The following is a 14,140-nucleotide window of genomic DNA, read 5'->3' as shown; positions in this document are numbered from 1 at the left end:
AATTATCTACACTTACGTAGGTTTATAGATTAAAAAAAATATATTTTTATTATCAAACATATATTCATTTTTAATGCATAGATTTCCCATAAATTATGTAGAAAATTTCCATGCAATTAATCTAACAACACACAATTTAAGGGGATGATAGAAAATTTACAATGAAAAACTTTGTTATTATTTTTACACTTTTATAAGTATAATAGTTAAATATATATTCTTTTAATATTTTTAATGATTTTTTAAAATTAAAAAAAGCTATTGTTTTAATATTTTTTCTAAGAATTATGTATCAAGAAAATATTATTTCTCTAATGTATTTTATTATAAAATATTTATTCAATTTTTATGTAATATTATTTTCAAAGATTCTTAGTTGCAATTTTTTATTAAAAAATAAAAACACTATTTTAATCCTTATGTATTTAATGATTGTGTAATTTTCATGCAATTAATCTGACAATACACAATTTATGATAATAGTAGAAAATTTACAAGGAAAATTTTGTTACACTAATAGTTAAATATATATTCTTTTTAATATTTTTTTGTAAGAATTATGTATGAAGAAAATATTATTTTTCTAATATATTTTTTATTATCGAATATCGATTCAATTTTTATGTAATATTATTTTCAAAATTTCTTATTTTACAATTTTCTATTAAAAAAAATAAAAACACTATGATCCTCATGTGTTTAATGAGTTCAAAAAAATAAATACCTCAATTAAATACATAATCAATACATTACAAATCCATTATCCCAAATTTGTCCCTAAAATTTATATATTTTTTCCACCAATGCCCATGCAATTAATACAAACAATGCATAGTTTTTGGGCAATGTAGTAAAATCACACTCAAAAAACTTTGTCCATCATCCACACTTTTATAGGTATATAGATATAGATATAGATATATGTATCAACCGTGTCCACCAATGTGAGTGACACTTCATTGGCGGGTTGTTGATATAAATTCTAATATAATTTCTATGTCATTCATCTATACGTACAACTCATTGAAATACCATTTTTAGAAAAAGTTTTAAGAAAAAAATGATTACTTATACTATTAATTCCATGCTTCAAAAAACTGATGGCATTGCAAAAATAATAACACTATACATGAATCAACTCGAGGCTTTCACTTACTCCATCTTTCTAGCTGCTGCTGCTGATTGAGTCAGCAGGAACTGATTTTGAAGCGTCCAAGTGGTTAAGTCGACACGTTCCAAGCAGAAATTCTGGTAATTCGTCCTCCGTGTTACCCTGCAAGTTCCATACCAAACCATTTGATTTTATGATACAAACACGAAAAATCGTATAAATTTGATTCTAACTTTGATATTTCGTAACAGATATTTATGTTGACTTGGTAAAAGGTCAAAACCATTTAATCATGCGACGAAATGATCAAGTCTGATGCTAAGAATTTCTAACACAACAATAGTTGAGGTGGAGGTGTTGAGGACTATGCTGGTTTTTACCTGTATCAAGAATGCCATCTCTATGACAAGGTTATTCAAGTATCCAAGAACAAGGCCAACCACACCCCTTGCCACAGTTGATGACCCAATATCGACATCGAGCTGAAAAGCAAAGAGAAATGATACAATTAACAAGACAAAACGCTCCATTCTCTTGTTTAAATCCAAGCATTATGTTGTGAAATTCATTTTAATCTTCTGGAAATGGTTGATTTTACCTCCAAGTAGTTTTTCCCTCGAAAATAATTGATTTCAAGTACTTGACCTATTAGACAAGCTTTCTTTCCGACACTCTGCTTTACGATCCAAGATCCCTGAGAATTTACCTTGAAGATGTATCAAATATAGTCTTAATAATATCAAATCGTATTCAAAGACATATTTTGTGATCTGTAACACTTCCTATATTCACCAACCTTTGAAATATATGGTATGAGCTTGAACCTCGAATTCCTGAATGCATCATCATCATTAACAAAGCGTTCCAACAAAGGCGTCTCTTCCAGGGGTGTTTTTAACATGTAATATAAGGCCAAACTATATGTGGCCGAGCCAGGAACCTGGTTCAGTCACGGAGCACATTGAGTACTCTTGAACTCTACATGGACATGGGATAAAGCATAAGCAAAAACAAAAGGTAACCTGTATATTAATGATCAAAAAGAACTCTGGTCCTCCTTGAGCCGCATATCTCTGCACGGATCATATTTAAAAGTGAAGGGAGTGGTTATACGAAACCATAATTCAGCTAGTTTTTGTTTTTACTCTCATTGTAAAACCTGTACAATGCCTCCATATCGACCAGCAAGATGATCTTCGCGCTTGTCCGATCTCAGCCAATCTGCAGCAACCATTTCCATCAAAGTCCCTTTTGCTTTGATCTGATGGAAAAAAACGAGTATTAAGAATTCAAAAGTAATCTAATAGCTAGTGGAAAGATCATATTGAATAATCAATGTACACAAGGTAAATAATGAGAGTGGACGTGACCGTGCTCGATCAAATATTCAATCTTAGAATTGAGTAAACCAAATTATCTTCATCTGAGAGACACCTAGAGCTTGTCATGTTCAGATAAATCAAACAAAATAAAAGTAGCTCACCTGAATTTTTGATGGCAGCATGGTTTATAAATCAATAATGAAAAAATATACCTTTCGATGGTCTTGTAAATAACTATCATCACGAATAAGGAACGAGGAAGCATCAGCTGCTGCCCAGCTACAGGGCATGTTAAAAGTCGAATCCTTCGGAAGCGTGGTACCGTAACAGGATGATACACTTTCATCCCAAGATATTTCTCGCAGTTCCTGGTAACCCTTTTTCTGAACTACAAATGTCAGAATTTCAATATTTTTCCAGCAAACTAAGCCATTCCTATATCAATTCCCTACCTGCGAGATCATGCAGTTTTTTCACAAAGTTTGCAGAAGAAGATAATTTTGGCTGGTACTCCTGCAAATTTCAGAGGGAAAAATTGTCATGCTTGAGGCTTAGACACTCAAACATTGTCGAAAAACATTAAAAATGGGTAGTAATCGACGTTGCATTTGAATGCCTCATTAATGACTTTATCAAAATATTTTCAGATAGATGGAGTATTGTGTACACAGTAAATTCTCATATTTGACAGAATTATTTAAAATTACGAGCGTTATATTCAAAACTACCACATAACACAATTCTGGACTCTTGTTTGAACACCATTCAGTCTCTAATGGCTCATCATCAATCGGTTCGGGCACATCAAAAAACTCGTCAGCCGCATCATCCATTTCAAAGAGACTAGAAGCCCCAGAAATCTGTCTTGCTGGCTCATCTTCATCTTTATATGGTACCCTATTCATGCTAAGTTCTGTCATGATTGCCTCGTCGCTCACAGGCATCCCCGTATCTATTGTCAGCTCTCTCGATACACATTCATGGCTAGAATTTCCGGATTTTGCTGTGAAAAATTCTCTTAAAGCTGCAAAAGTACCCTCTCCAATTAATCTGAAAGAAAAGAAAATTAATACTCATTACCTGACAAGAACAATACCTGCAACTCTCCCAAGCATACAAATAGTAATAGATCTTGAAGATGTTTTCCTTATATATGATTTCCAAAACCTCCAATCCACGGAAAGCATGTTTTTTATGACACATTCTTTACCTTGCTTTGTAGGAGAAATCACATAACCACCACCTGCATGATTATGAAGAAAATGAACTCAGTATCTGTATTTCTTGGCTAATTGCAAATTATTCAATTCAGAAGGAAACACACGTGTTTAATGCTTTCTTTAATTAATGTTAAAATTGAATCTAGTCAACATAGTTATGGTCAAATGGAAAGAAAAAAATAGAGTTTTAAGAAAAGATTTCCGGATCTCAACGAGCCATTACAACATCTTCTTTGTCTACAGGTAACACGTGTATTGGTCTTGAGTTTATGAAAAAAGCTCAAGACAAGTGATGTTATTGATTGAAAGGTTCAGAATTTGCAACTCAAAGCATACATTACTTTTAAGGTAAGCACGGACATATCCATTTTGGGGCGGACACTTTCTGTGAATCACGGAATGGTAAAGAATCACTGCAACAGAAACAGTGCGTGAGAATAATGGCTTTACAATATAGAGTTTGTATAAACCTCCTGAGTTAAAATGATACCATATGTGCCATCCTCTTCTCTTCTCCAATAACGTCTGAGCAGCAAGTCTCTTCGTTTCATTTCCCTGTACACGTGAAAGATATTAGTTCAAAACTAATTATTTTCCAGTACAGATTCCTGGCCTAAGTTCCTAGTCTTACCATGGTAGCCAATGGTTGTAAAGTTGAATGTAAATTATATCAGTGTGGCCATCAAGATGCTCAATCACACTGCCCTGATAGAAACAGAAATCCCATCTGCAAATAGTAGTTTAAAGATAAATCTAGGGGGAAAAATGCCGGTTTATACAAGTATCTCCCACTTATAGGTCCTCGACAAATAATTGAACAATGTTTAGAAGTAGATTAAAAACGTGTATGAAACCTTAAACATTGTGTCAAGGGTAATTGAGGTCTCACTCTGTTCTTGAGGTACCAAGAGACATAAGGGTGTGAAAAACATCTTCTGAAGCACCATCAACGACACCTACCGCCATTATGGCTGGGTGATCGCCCCAATGCTGAGAGTAATAATACAGATGTTTGTCAAGGAGCTATAAAAACCTATTCAAGATTTAAGACAAATGATCAACTCGTTTCTAGAAATCTACCTTCCGTTTGGAGTCTCTATCTCTTGACTCTTTGAAGAGACGTAATCCTGAAGAGGCAACAACATACGAACATCAACTGAAATTTCTGAACACATACAAATATTCACCTAAGAAAACTAATAGTCAGGTAGGTACCATTTTGACAGCCAAATATTTTCCATGGTGAAGGTGCAATTACATCGGATGTCATCGCATTCACATGATCGGAAGCTACTGAAGCCAGGTCAACACACCTTTTATTTTTCATTCTCTTTGAAACACTCAAGCTGTTTGATCAACGATGACATAAGTTTTAACCATATATTTATGTAACAAGTACCAAGCATCCCGATTACAAGATTTCAGTTTCGAAAACATAGCAAGGCTTATGTTGGTTAAGAAAAATATACTCACCTGAAAGGCTGCCATTTTCTTTTGGAACAAGATTTCAAGCTGTTAACTGAGTTAAGCACAGCATCCTGTAAGGCTCGAATCCACCTAGCGGCATCTTCGGAGCTGGTTGCTCCTAACTATGTATTTGAATTATATCATCACCTAATATCACTTACTATTGGCATGTAATGTTTTATTTTTAAAAGCTAAAACAAGTTATGGCTTACCTTCAGCATATCATTGTGATTTGAAGTATTGACTAAGGTGAAAATGAAAAATAGCTGTATTTCACAAGAAACTTCATATGAGCAATGAAGTAGATCATTGGTATCTAAGCAGATTAGCAGAATATACTAGTGAAATCACATACTTTCATGCGGTGGCTCTCTCTTCCATTGTCTATGACACGAACGCAGGAGTCTATTATTGCACTTCTCAGAGGCTCCTGATCCAACAATCACCGATTCATTTTACACCAGAATGGTTGCCATGAAAATAACATTTTTCGTAAGTTATCTATCAAATATGTTTCCAAGAAATCAATTAGCCAGAATAATATAAAATTCATCAGTTTGTCCATTTATGTCCTTTTGAGAATGAGAATGGCTTCAAAATTACACATCTTTTTCTTCAACACACGTGGTCCATTTCAAGATTATATTGCTATTGGCAGCTGCTTTCATGAAATCAATGTATGATCACATAAGTTATTTCGAGCAGAAGAATACATGGATACAAACACTCCAAGGATAGGTACGCAGCACACAATTAACAATCTTCCAATTCATATTATTAGTTCCCTATTTCGTTATTTTCTAGATTATGTTTCTAGAAACTTTTTTAGTTAACCTAAAATAGCTCTAGAACTAAAAACCTAATTGTGTCAGAACTACTCTTGGTATTAATTAACCGCGTTATAAGTATTATTTGTATTACTTGATTGCATTGGTACCATTATCAGCACTCTGTAAATATTGGATTGTCACTCAAATTATCAATCAATCTTAATAATATTTTTACAATCATCACCAATTTCTCCTCGCAATATGAGTTCTTAAATGTTTTGTTGAAAGACCTATTCCACTGATAACCTAGGCTTCATTCTCCAACTGTCATATCTTTCCAAATGGAATCAATGATAATGTTTGAGTAATAAAGTATGAAAGCCCAATCCATACATGGTTAAATCACAAGACATAATATTAACTACTCCATGTTCGCATTCAGAAGCAAGGAAATGGTGATGCCGCAGACCATATATTTCCATAACAAAGCACTATGAGAAAAGGGTTGAGGTATCCCATATTCACAGCACAGTTTTTGCATTTAGAGAGGACACAGAAATGTTCCAATAACGAAGGTAGCATTATCACTATCATCATTACTTGAGACTGGAAAATAAATTGCTACATAATTTGTGATAACTAAATGATATAGACCAACATAAAGAGCAAAACAAAAGGGGAGGCATTCCCAAATTCAGTCATCACAATCTTGAAAAAACCAATTCACAGTGGCAACATCGAGTAAGAAGCACACGATAAAAACATTGAAATAAATGGCACAAAGATATACGCAATAGATAAAACATATACATATATTTCCTTAAATAAAAACATGTTTTTGCATGTTTGCTATAGAATGGCATAAAGCCAAGAACAAAACGACAACAAAGACCCACCTCTGTCTCGGAACCGGAGATTGATTTGAAGCTCCTGAGGCAACTATCTTCAAGAATGAAGTACCTTTTACGTGAATATTGCAGCCCAAAACGGTTGAAACGAAGCAGGTAAAGCCACCCCTTCATCTCCCATTCTTCTCCCATTTCAAGAAAAACAAATCTCAACTTTTCCCTCCCCTTTTAATCAAAAACCAATTTAAGGAATGTTTCAGAATTGCACTTTTGGCAAATATATACACTCATACATACAATAAAAATCAATAAATACATAAACAAGATGTACACAAGAGAAGAGGAAGGTAATGTTTGGAATGTGAAAAACGAATTTATGGATAATCCTCTGACTCCACCGGAGGGAATCAGAGAATCAGTTGCAATCAAAGTTTCAAGATTTTTTTTTATTAGATTTCCTGAAAATTTGAAAGATTTCCTATATATCCATTTCTCCATCTATCTCTCCATCTCTTCCTTCATTTTCTGTTTTCTTGTTGTAGTCTCCTCCCCTTCGTATCAACTGATTCAGGTGTTTAGCGGGCGTTGGCAACCATACTGAAATTACGTAAGTGCCCCTCTTATTTTCCCCCCTAAAAAATATAATATATTTTTTCCGCATTCCATAATTATAATATTCATAAATGGATATTATAATATAAACTCATTTTTCGTATAAACTCATTTTTAGTATAATATAATCATTAAAAGAATATGTCTTGAGATAGTTTCATAAATTTTTATTTATGAGACGAGTCAACTCTACCGATATTTACAATAAAAAGTAATACTCTTAGCATAAAAAGTAATATTTTTTCATGGATGACCCAAATAAGAGATCTGTATCACAAAATACGATTCGTGAGATCGTTTCATACAAGTTTTTGCTTAATTATTAAAATTTTATATAATCGAAAGACTAGATCAATTTTAAATCGAGAAATTTAGTGATTATACCGAGTTGATAATCTTCTTCTCTTAAATGTTAAATTGTGGAGATTGGATAATGGTAGCTCGAACGATAATAATAATATAGAAAACGACAATAGAAATTGCCAATTTGTACATTAAAATTAGTGATTATATTTTGTTGGTATAATCACTAGGCCTTGTCTTGTCTTTCCGAGGACCCAAATGGGAAGAAGCTTGCATTTTTTATTCGTTTAAGTGAGGAGACGAGTGTAATTTGTTATAATTGAGTTCGAACCAAATATCTCGTTTTTCAAAGACTTTCCGTGGAGGCTATGTTTTTTTTGTTCTCTTTTGAATTGTGAGAGAGATTTTTCGGATGAGTCGGAGATTGACTTAGGAGAATTATGAAGCAGCAGCGTGTCACCTTTTATCGAAGACAAAAACTTATTTGAGACGGTATCACATGTCGTATTTTGTTAGACAGATCTCTTATTCGGGTCATCCATGAAAAAACATTATTTTTTAGGCTAAGAGTATTACTTTTTATTATAGATATCGGTAGGGTTGACCCGTCTCACAAGAGACCTACTCTTTATCTTATTTATAACATTTTTCTTTATACTTCATCTTCTCTCGTACCATTTCAATTTTAAAATGTAAATTTCCATTTCTATATCGTCATGCTAGCATTTCATCATCCAAAAATGAAAATGAGAAAATGAAGTTAGAAGATAAAAAGACCATATTGGTAGTTTAGGAGAAGTAGAAAAAATTTCTCCATAAGTAGCTTGGAGTCATACTCAACTTATAACTTGTTTCCACACATTTGTGAAAACTAATTTAAAATTCATAAAATATATACAAATGATTGTAAGAAAAATACACTTTTAAGATATTTTAATGTACTGACGACGTAGATAAACTATATTAAGATATCGTTGATAGATCTGAAATAGTTACTAACATAACTCATTATACGAGTTACTTTTTAAAATCTACGTAAAAAAAAGAGTTATATATATATATATATATATATATATATATATATATATATATATATATATATATATATATATATATATACACACATGAATTTCCCTGGATGGGCTGGCTATTCACCATTCATTGAGACAGAGTTCCAAATCAATCCAAAAGTCATCGTTACGTCGGACATAGCATAAAATCCACAAACTATAATATAATTACTTATAGATGATTTAATATAATTAAAATTGTTATGTCATGCTGTCACCTACGACCTGATAAAGAAAAGGATAAATTTTTATTTGGTTGCCACCCAAAAAATAATTACAGATCACCTAATCTTTGAATGATTTTTATTCGTAGGAAAATTATGATATTGATAGAAGTATTATTTATTTAATAATTATATAATATGATAGTTATATTCTTATATTCCACCATAAAATTCTAACCTACATATCCAAGAGTATTCCCACGCGACATCTATTCCTAATAATTGGACATTTTATTTAATATATTTAATTATTTATGTGGAAGATTTTTATATTTTATTATTACAAAATTAATATGGTTCTTTAAATATTCAAATAATACGTATTTATGAAAATTAGAAGTCGAAACCGAGTTGCTTCTAAACATTCCAATGTTCTGCACTTGATTAAAACATTTCTGTAAGTTTTGTGTATTTTTATTTAAATATATAAAAATATTTATTTTATTCACTTTGTATCAGTATATTAAAATATATCTTAGTTTTGTGTATGATTTATTTATTAAGTTGTAATTTTACTAATATATAATATAGTTAGAGGAAAAAATCATTATATTATTTATTTTTAAAATATATTATAGTTGAATATATATTTATTACTTAATAATTATAATTTTTTTAATAAAATATTATATAATAATATAATTTAATCAATAAAATAAAATATTGAAAAATAACATGTAATTATTTAAATTTAATACAAATATTAGATTTAATATCAATTTAGAGAGGTGGAAATTAAACCATTTACAAAAGTTCATGTACAAATTTATCAATATATCAATAGTTCGTCTACCAAAATATTTGTCACTCTTTAAAAAAATATAGGGTTGTTTCTGAAGCACAAAACTCGTAATTAACACTTTATCTCAATTAACAAGACTGTTTTAGGTTTATTCCATGTAATTTAGAGAGATTTATGATAATTATAACGTATGATGAAATGAAATAGAGTGAGTCTCATGTGAGACCGTTTCACGGATCTTAATCTGTGAGACGAGTCAACCTTATCCATATTCACAATAAAAAGTAATACTTTTTCATTGATGACCCAAATAAGATACCCGTCTCACAAATACGACCGGTAAGACCGGTTCACACAAGTTTTTGCCAATGAAATATTAATAATAAAACTAATCATTCTTGCACCTTGGAGATGTGTCTTTGGCTAAAAGCACATTTACTTAAGTCGGATTCTGAGGATTTCGCACTTCACACGTAGGCAGTTTGGCGAGAAAACTAAAATTTTCTCCATAGTGATAAGAAGAAATCGCTAGCAGCAAACGTTTCCTAGAGCTCAACGATACTACATGATTTCCGCAAAGCCCTTGCTAAAGAGAAAATAGCTGAAGTATTATCGAGGGGAAATCCAGAGAGGATATGGACGCCGCCTAGCTCTTGTGTACTAAAGCTTAATATGAATGCATCTGTGAAAGAGCAGAGACAACAATTTAGCATCGGTGATGTAGTACGAGATAACCAAGGCTGCTTGTTACTGGTATTTAGTAAACAAATCAATCAACCACTCTTAGTTGTACACGGATAACTGTTGGCAATCCGGGAAGGAATTCTCCTACTTTATGAAAAGTTTTACTAATGTCCAAGTAGTATTTCATTCTCTATTAACAGTGCAGACAGTCACTAATAATCATGATGATCTTGGGTATATTGGACTTTGTGCAGCTAATATTAAAGAGTGTTTGATAAAACTTGTGATCTCCGAGTGTATTCATGTTTGTCGTTCGTCGAAGCTAAGCAATTGGCAGTGTAGGAAAACATAGATCGAGATCTGCTTTTAAGAACTGAAGAAGCAAGATACAATTTTCAAAACCAAAATCTAGATAGTTCATCAAGGACTCAGAACTCGGTTTAGCAAAAACTATATTTATTTCAAATTTCAAATAGAATTATCATATATAGGTATGGTCGTACATGTATTTTGAGAATTGAACATCTGTTTCTCAAGATACAACGATGACTCTGATATTAACCAAGCACTAAATACTATCTCGAACAAACAAATCGAATATTTTCAATTTCTCCAACACTAAATACATAGAATGCCTCATATTTAAGAGATAAATAAAACTAGATACATTGATATTAGGCAATAATTGATGTTTGTCACCTTTTCCATGGACAACAACGAAAATCATGGATTCTCTGAATCATATTATATGACAGGATCAATTTTAAATACGTGAATTCATTTGACTGAATCAATTTATTATAAATTTTAATAATATAAAATTATATATCTACAAAAATATTCGGAAAAAATAGTTTGGTAAAAGTTTTTAAATACTAAATAACTTTTGCGAGGCAATACATTTTTTTTTAATTAAAAAAATCACACATTAGTATAACAAATGTAAACGTGAAAAGGGGACAAATGAAGTATTAATTAATAACTAGAGGTGGCCATTCTAATCTTCTTCTTCTTTCAAGGCAAAAAACATAAAAAAAAATATAGGCATATTTTGTCTCTTAATTTTATACTAATTTATTGGATCACGGGTGGGTTTGGTCTTCGATCCTAGTCAATTTTCTTTTTACTCATAATCTTCTTCTTTAATTAAAAATACACGATCCCATTTTTGAAATTATGCCTATTTTGGCAGAAGGAAATCATTTTTTTAAAATTCAAATATGTTTATAGTCATCGACCCAATTCTTCTCGGATTATATATTGCATGCATTTAGAATATACTAACAAGAAGCACGTGCGATGCACGTAAATATTAATTATTTAATAAAAATTAAAATTTGATTTTTTTTTAAAATAATTTGATTCATTTTTTTATTTATATTGATTTAGTCTTTTGTCATATTAGGCGAATAAATTAATTAAGAAATTATATACTTTACTTTCAAAATTGTTTCTCAAATTGAAATTCAAGTCGTTAATTTTATGTTATATAATAAATTATAATTAGCATAATATATAGAATGAATTGAACTGAGACAAATTTTGAAAATATATATATCTAAGAACCACGTATAAGGTATAATAACCTAAAAATCAACCAGATTATGGATTTTATAAATGCATAAATCATAATTTATATAAGTGAAGCAGAATAAGGACAAATAATTGTCAATTTAAAATATTTATGACTAACTCGTCAAAATATTATCAAAATTAATGAAATAATAATAATTGATAATAAAGTATAACCTATAATACTCAAAATTTGCTTTTAAAATTCGTTTTCAATCATTTTTACACGGTTGAAAGATTTTCTCAAACAATTATAAATATTAACCACGTGAAAAGTGTGAAAGACGGTTCAATATTTCTAATGATATTTTCAACCAGTTGACAATCTAAACAACAAGATATAGTTTGAAGAGTTAGTCTCATGTGAGACCGTCTCACGGATCTTAATCCGTGAGACGGGTCAACCCTACCCATGTTCAAATAAAAAGTAATATTCTTAGCATAAAAAGTAATACTTTTTTATGGATGATCCAAATAAGGGATCCGTCTCACAAATACGACCCGTGAGACCGTTTCATACAAGTTTTTGCCTAGTTTGAAATGTAAAAACTTGTGAATAGTAAAGACACGGGAATTTTATGGATGTAAAACACTCACACGTCACTCATTCCTCTGTAAAAAGGATTCCACTAAAAGACTTTGTCTTTTATATATATATATATATATATATATATATATAATAAAAGTGCGACTAAAATATTTAAACCTTTTATTATAGCTAAATATTTTAATTTTTCTATCAGATTCGTATTTTATGATATTATTAGTATATTAAAATTCATAATTATTGATATAAATTCTAATAAATAATTTATTAAATTCTTTACTTTCAATTCTTAGTTAAAAAATAATAAAATATATTAGTATTAAATTTCATATTATTATATTATTATATACTTATCATGTTATTGTACTATTGCATATATAATTATTTTTTTCTTATATCTTCATGTGATACTATAATTTATTACTTAATTAGAAACTACACTAAAATATAATTACAAAATTGCATTAAAATAATAAAATAACATGTAGAAAGAAAATTAAAAGGATAAAATATTTAAACTTAGTATAAAGATGGATTATTTGAGAAAGTTAATTTAGGAATTACATTTTATTCTTGAAATGATATAAATTATTACAATCAATGTATATTGTAGTGATAATTCATTAGCAATTGTTAGACTATTAATTATATATGATGTGGAATAATTAGGCTACTAATTAATTATATATTAGGTGGAATAAATATAAAAAATTGATATTTTCTTTTTACACTTACAACAATTAGAAATTTACAAATATATCTTTATTGAATTTTTGGATTTGTATTGATGAGGATGTCATTTTTATCTTTTGACAATTGAAAAAATTGTCAATTATCTACACTTACGTAGGTTTATAGATAAAAAAAATATATTTTTATTATCAAACATATATTCATTTTTAATGCATAGATTTCCCATAATTTATGTAGAAAATTTCCATGCAATTAATCTAACAACACACAATTTAAGGGGATGGTAGAAAATTTACAATGAAAAACTTTGTTATTATTTTTACACTTTTATAAGTATAATAGTTAAATATATATTCTTTTAATATTTTTAATGATTTTTTAAAATTAAAAAAAGCTATTGTTTTAATATTTTTTCTAAGAATTATGTATCAAGAAAATATTATTTCTCTAATGTATTTTTATTATAAAATATTTATTCAATTTTTATGTAACATTATTTTCAAAGATTCTTATGTTGCAATTTTTTATTAAAAAATAAAAACACTATTTTAATCCTTATGTATTTAATGATTGTGTAATTTTCATGCAATTAATCTAACAATACACAATTTATGAGAATAGTAGAAAATTTAAAAGGAAAATTTTGTTATTCTTTTTGTACTTTTATAGTATATTAGTTAAATATATATTCTTTTTAACATTTTTGTAAGAATTATGTATGAAGAAAATATTATTTTTCTAATATATTTTTTATTATCGAATATCGATTCAATTTTTATGTAATATTATTTTCAAAATTTCTTATTTTACAATTTTCTATTAAAAAAATAAAAACACTATGATACTCATGTGTTTAATGAGTTCAAAAAATTAAATACCTCAATTAAATACATAATCAATACATTACAAATCCATTATCCCAAATTTGTCCCTAAATTTTATATATTTTTTCCAC

At 29.6% G+C, this 14,140-nt stretch overlaps 1 protein-coding gene across 3 annotated transcripts; it reads right to left on the bottom strand.

The window, feature by feature from the left end:
• Positions 1 to 953: 953 nt before the first annotated feature.
• On the bottom strand, positions 954 to 7,309 carry LOC140823285 (protein ENHANCED DISEASE RESISTANCE 2-like). Of its 3 annotated transcripts, none has more exons than XM_073184555.1 (20): positions 6,787 to 7,309; positions 5,476 to 5,550; positions 5,333 to 5,386; positions 5,127 to 5,242; positions 4,869 to 4,999; positions 4,734 to 4,780; positions 4,543 to 4,643; positions 4,285 to 4,380; positions 4,144 to 4,208; positions 3,995 to 4,066; positions 3,530 to 3,676; positions 3,159 to 3,457; positions 2,886 to 2,946; positions 2,646 to 2,821; positions 2,271 to 2,372; positions 2,134 to 2,184; positions 1,908 to 2,051; positions 1,710 to 1,817; positions 1,492 to 1,593; positions 954 to 1,273 (listed from the first exon to the last, which is right to left on the bottom strand). In XM_073184555.1, the coding sequence occupies exons 1-20, from the start codon at positions 6,928 to 6,930 to the stop codon at positions 1,166 to 1,168; spliced, it is 2,199 nt and encodes a 732-aa protein (XP_073040656.1). In that variant the 5' UTR covers positions 6,931 to 7,309; the 3' UTR covers positions 954 to 1,165. The 3 variants fall into 3 exon arrangements, with proteins under 3 accessions (XP_073040656.1, XP_073040663.1, XP_073040670.1); XM_073184562.1 differs by having other exon boundaries at positions 960 to 1,273; positions 1,710 to 1,805; XM_073184569.1 differs by having other exon boundaries at positions 968 to 1,273; positions 1,710 to 1,805; positions 3,162 to 3,457.
• Between the last annotated feature and the right edge of the window lie 6,831 nt (positions 7,310 to 14,140).

Source organism: Primulina eburnea, chromosome 1 (assembly GCF_022965805.1).
Source record: "Primulina eburnea isolate SZY01 chromosome 1, ASM2296580v1, whole genome shotgun sequence".
Classification (NCBI taxonomy): Eukaryota; Viridiplantae; Streptophyta; class Magnoliopsida; order Lamiales; family Gesneriaceae; genus Primulina; species Primulina eburnea.
The sequence above is the reverse complement of the archived record's forward strand: the minus strand, read 5'-3'. Positions and strand labels throughout refer to the sequence as shown.

What these genes read in the sequence shown, in the direction of transcription:
- LOC140823285 (XM_073184555.1), bottom strand. Translation starts at nt 6,930, where the DNA reads ATGGGAGAAGAATGGGAGATGAAGGGGTGGCTTTACCTGCTTCGTTTC. An exon ending in TCTCCGGTTCCGAGACAGAG is followed by an intron (nt 5,551 to 6,786) that starts GTGGGTCTTTGT and finishes TTGTTGGATCAG; the next exon opens with GAGCCTCTGAGAAGTGCAAT. An exon ending in AGATGGCATTCTTGATACAG is followed by an intron (nt 1,274 to 1,491) that starts GTAAAAACCAGC and finishes TGGAACTTGCAG; the next exon opens with GGTAACACGGAGGACGAATT.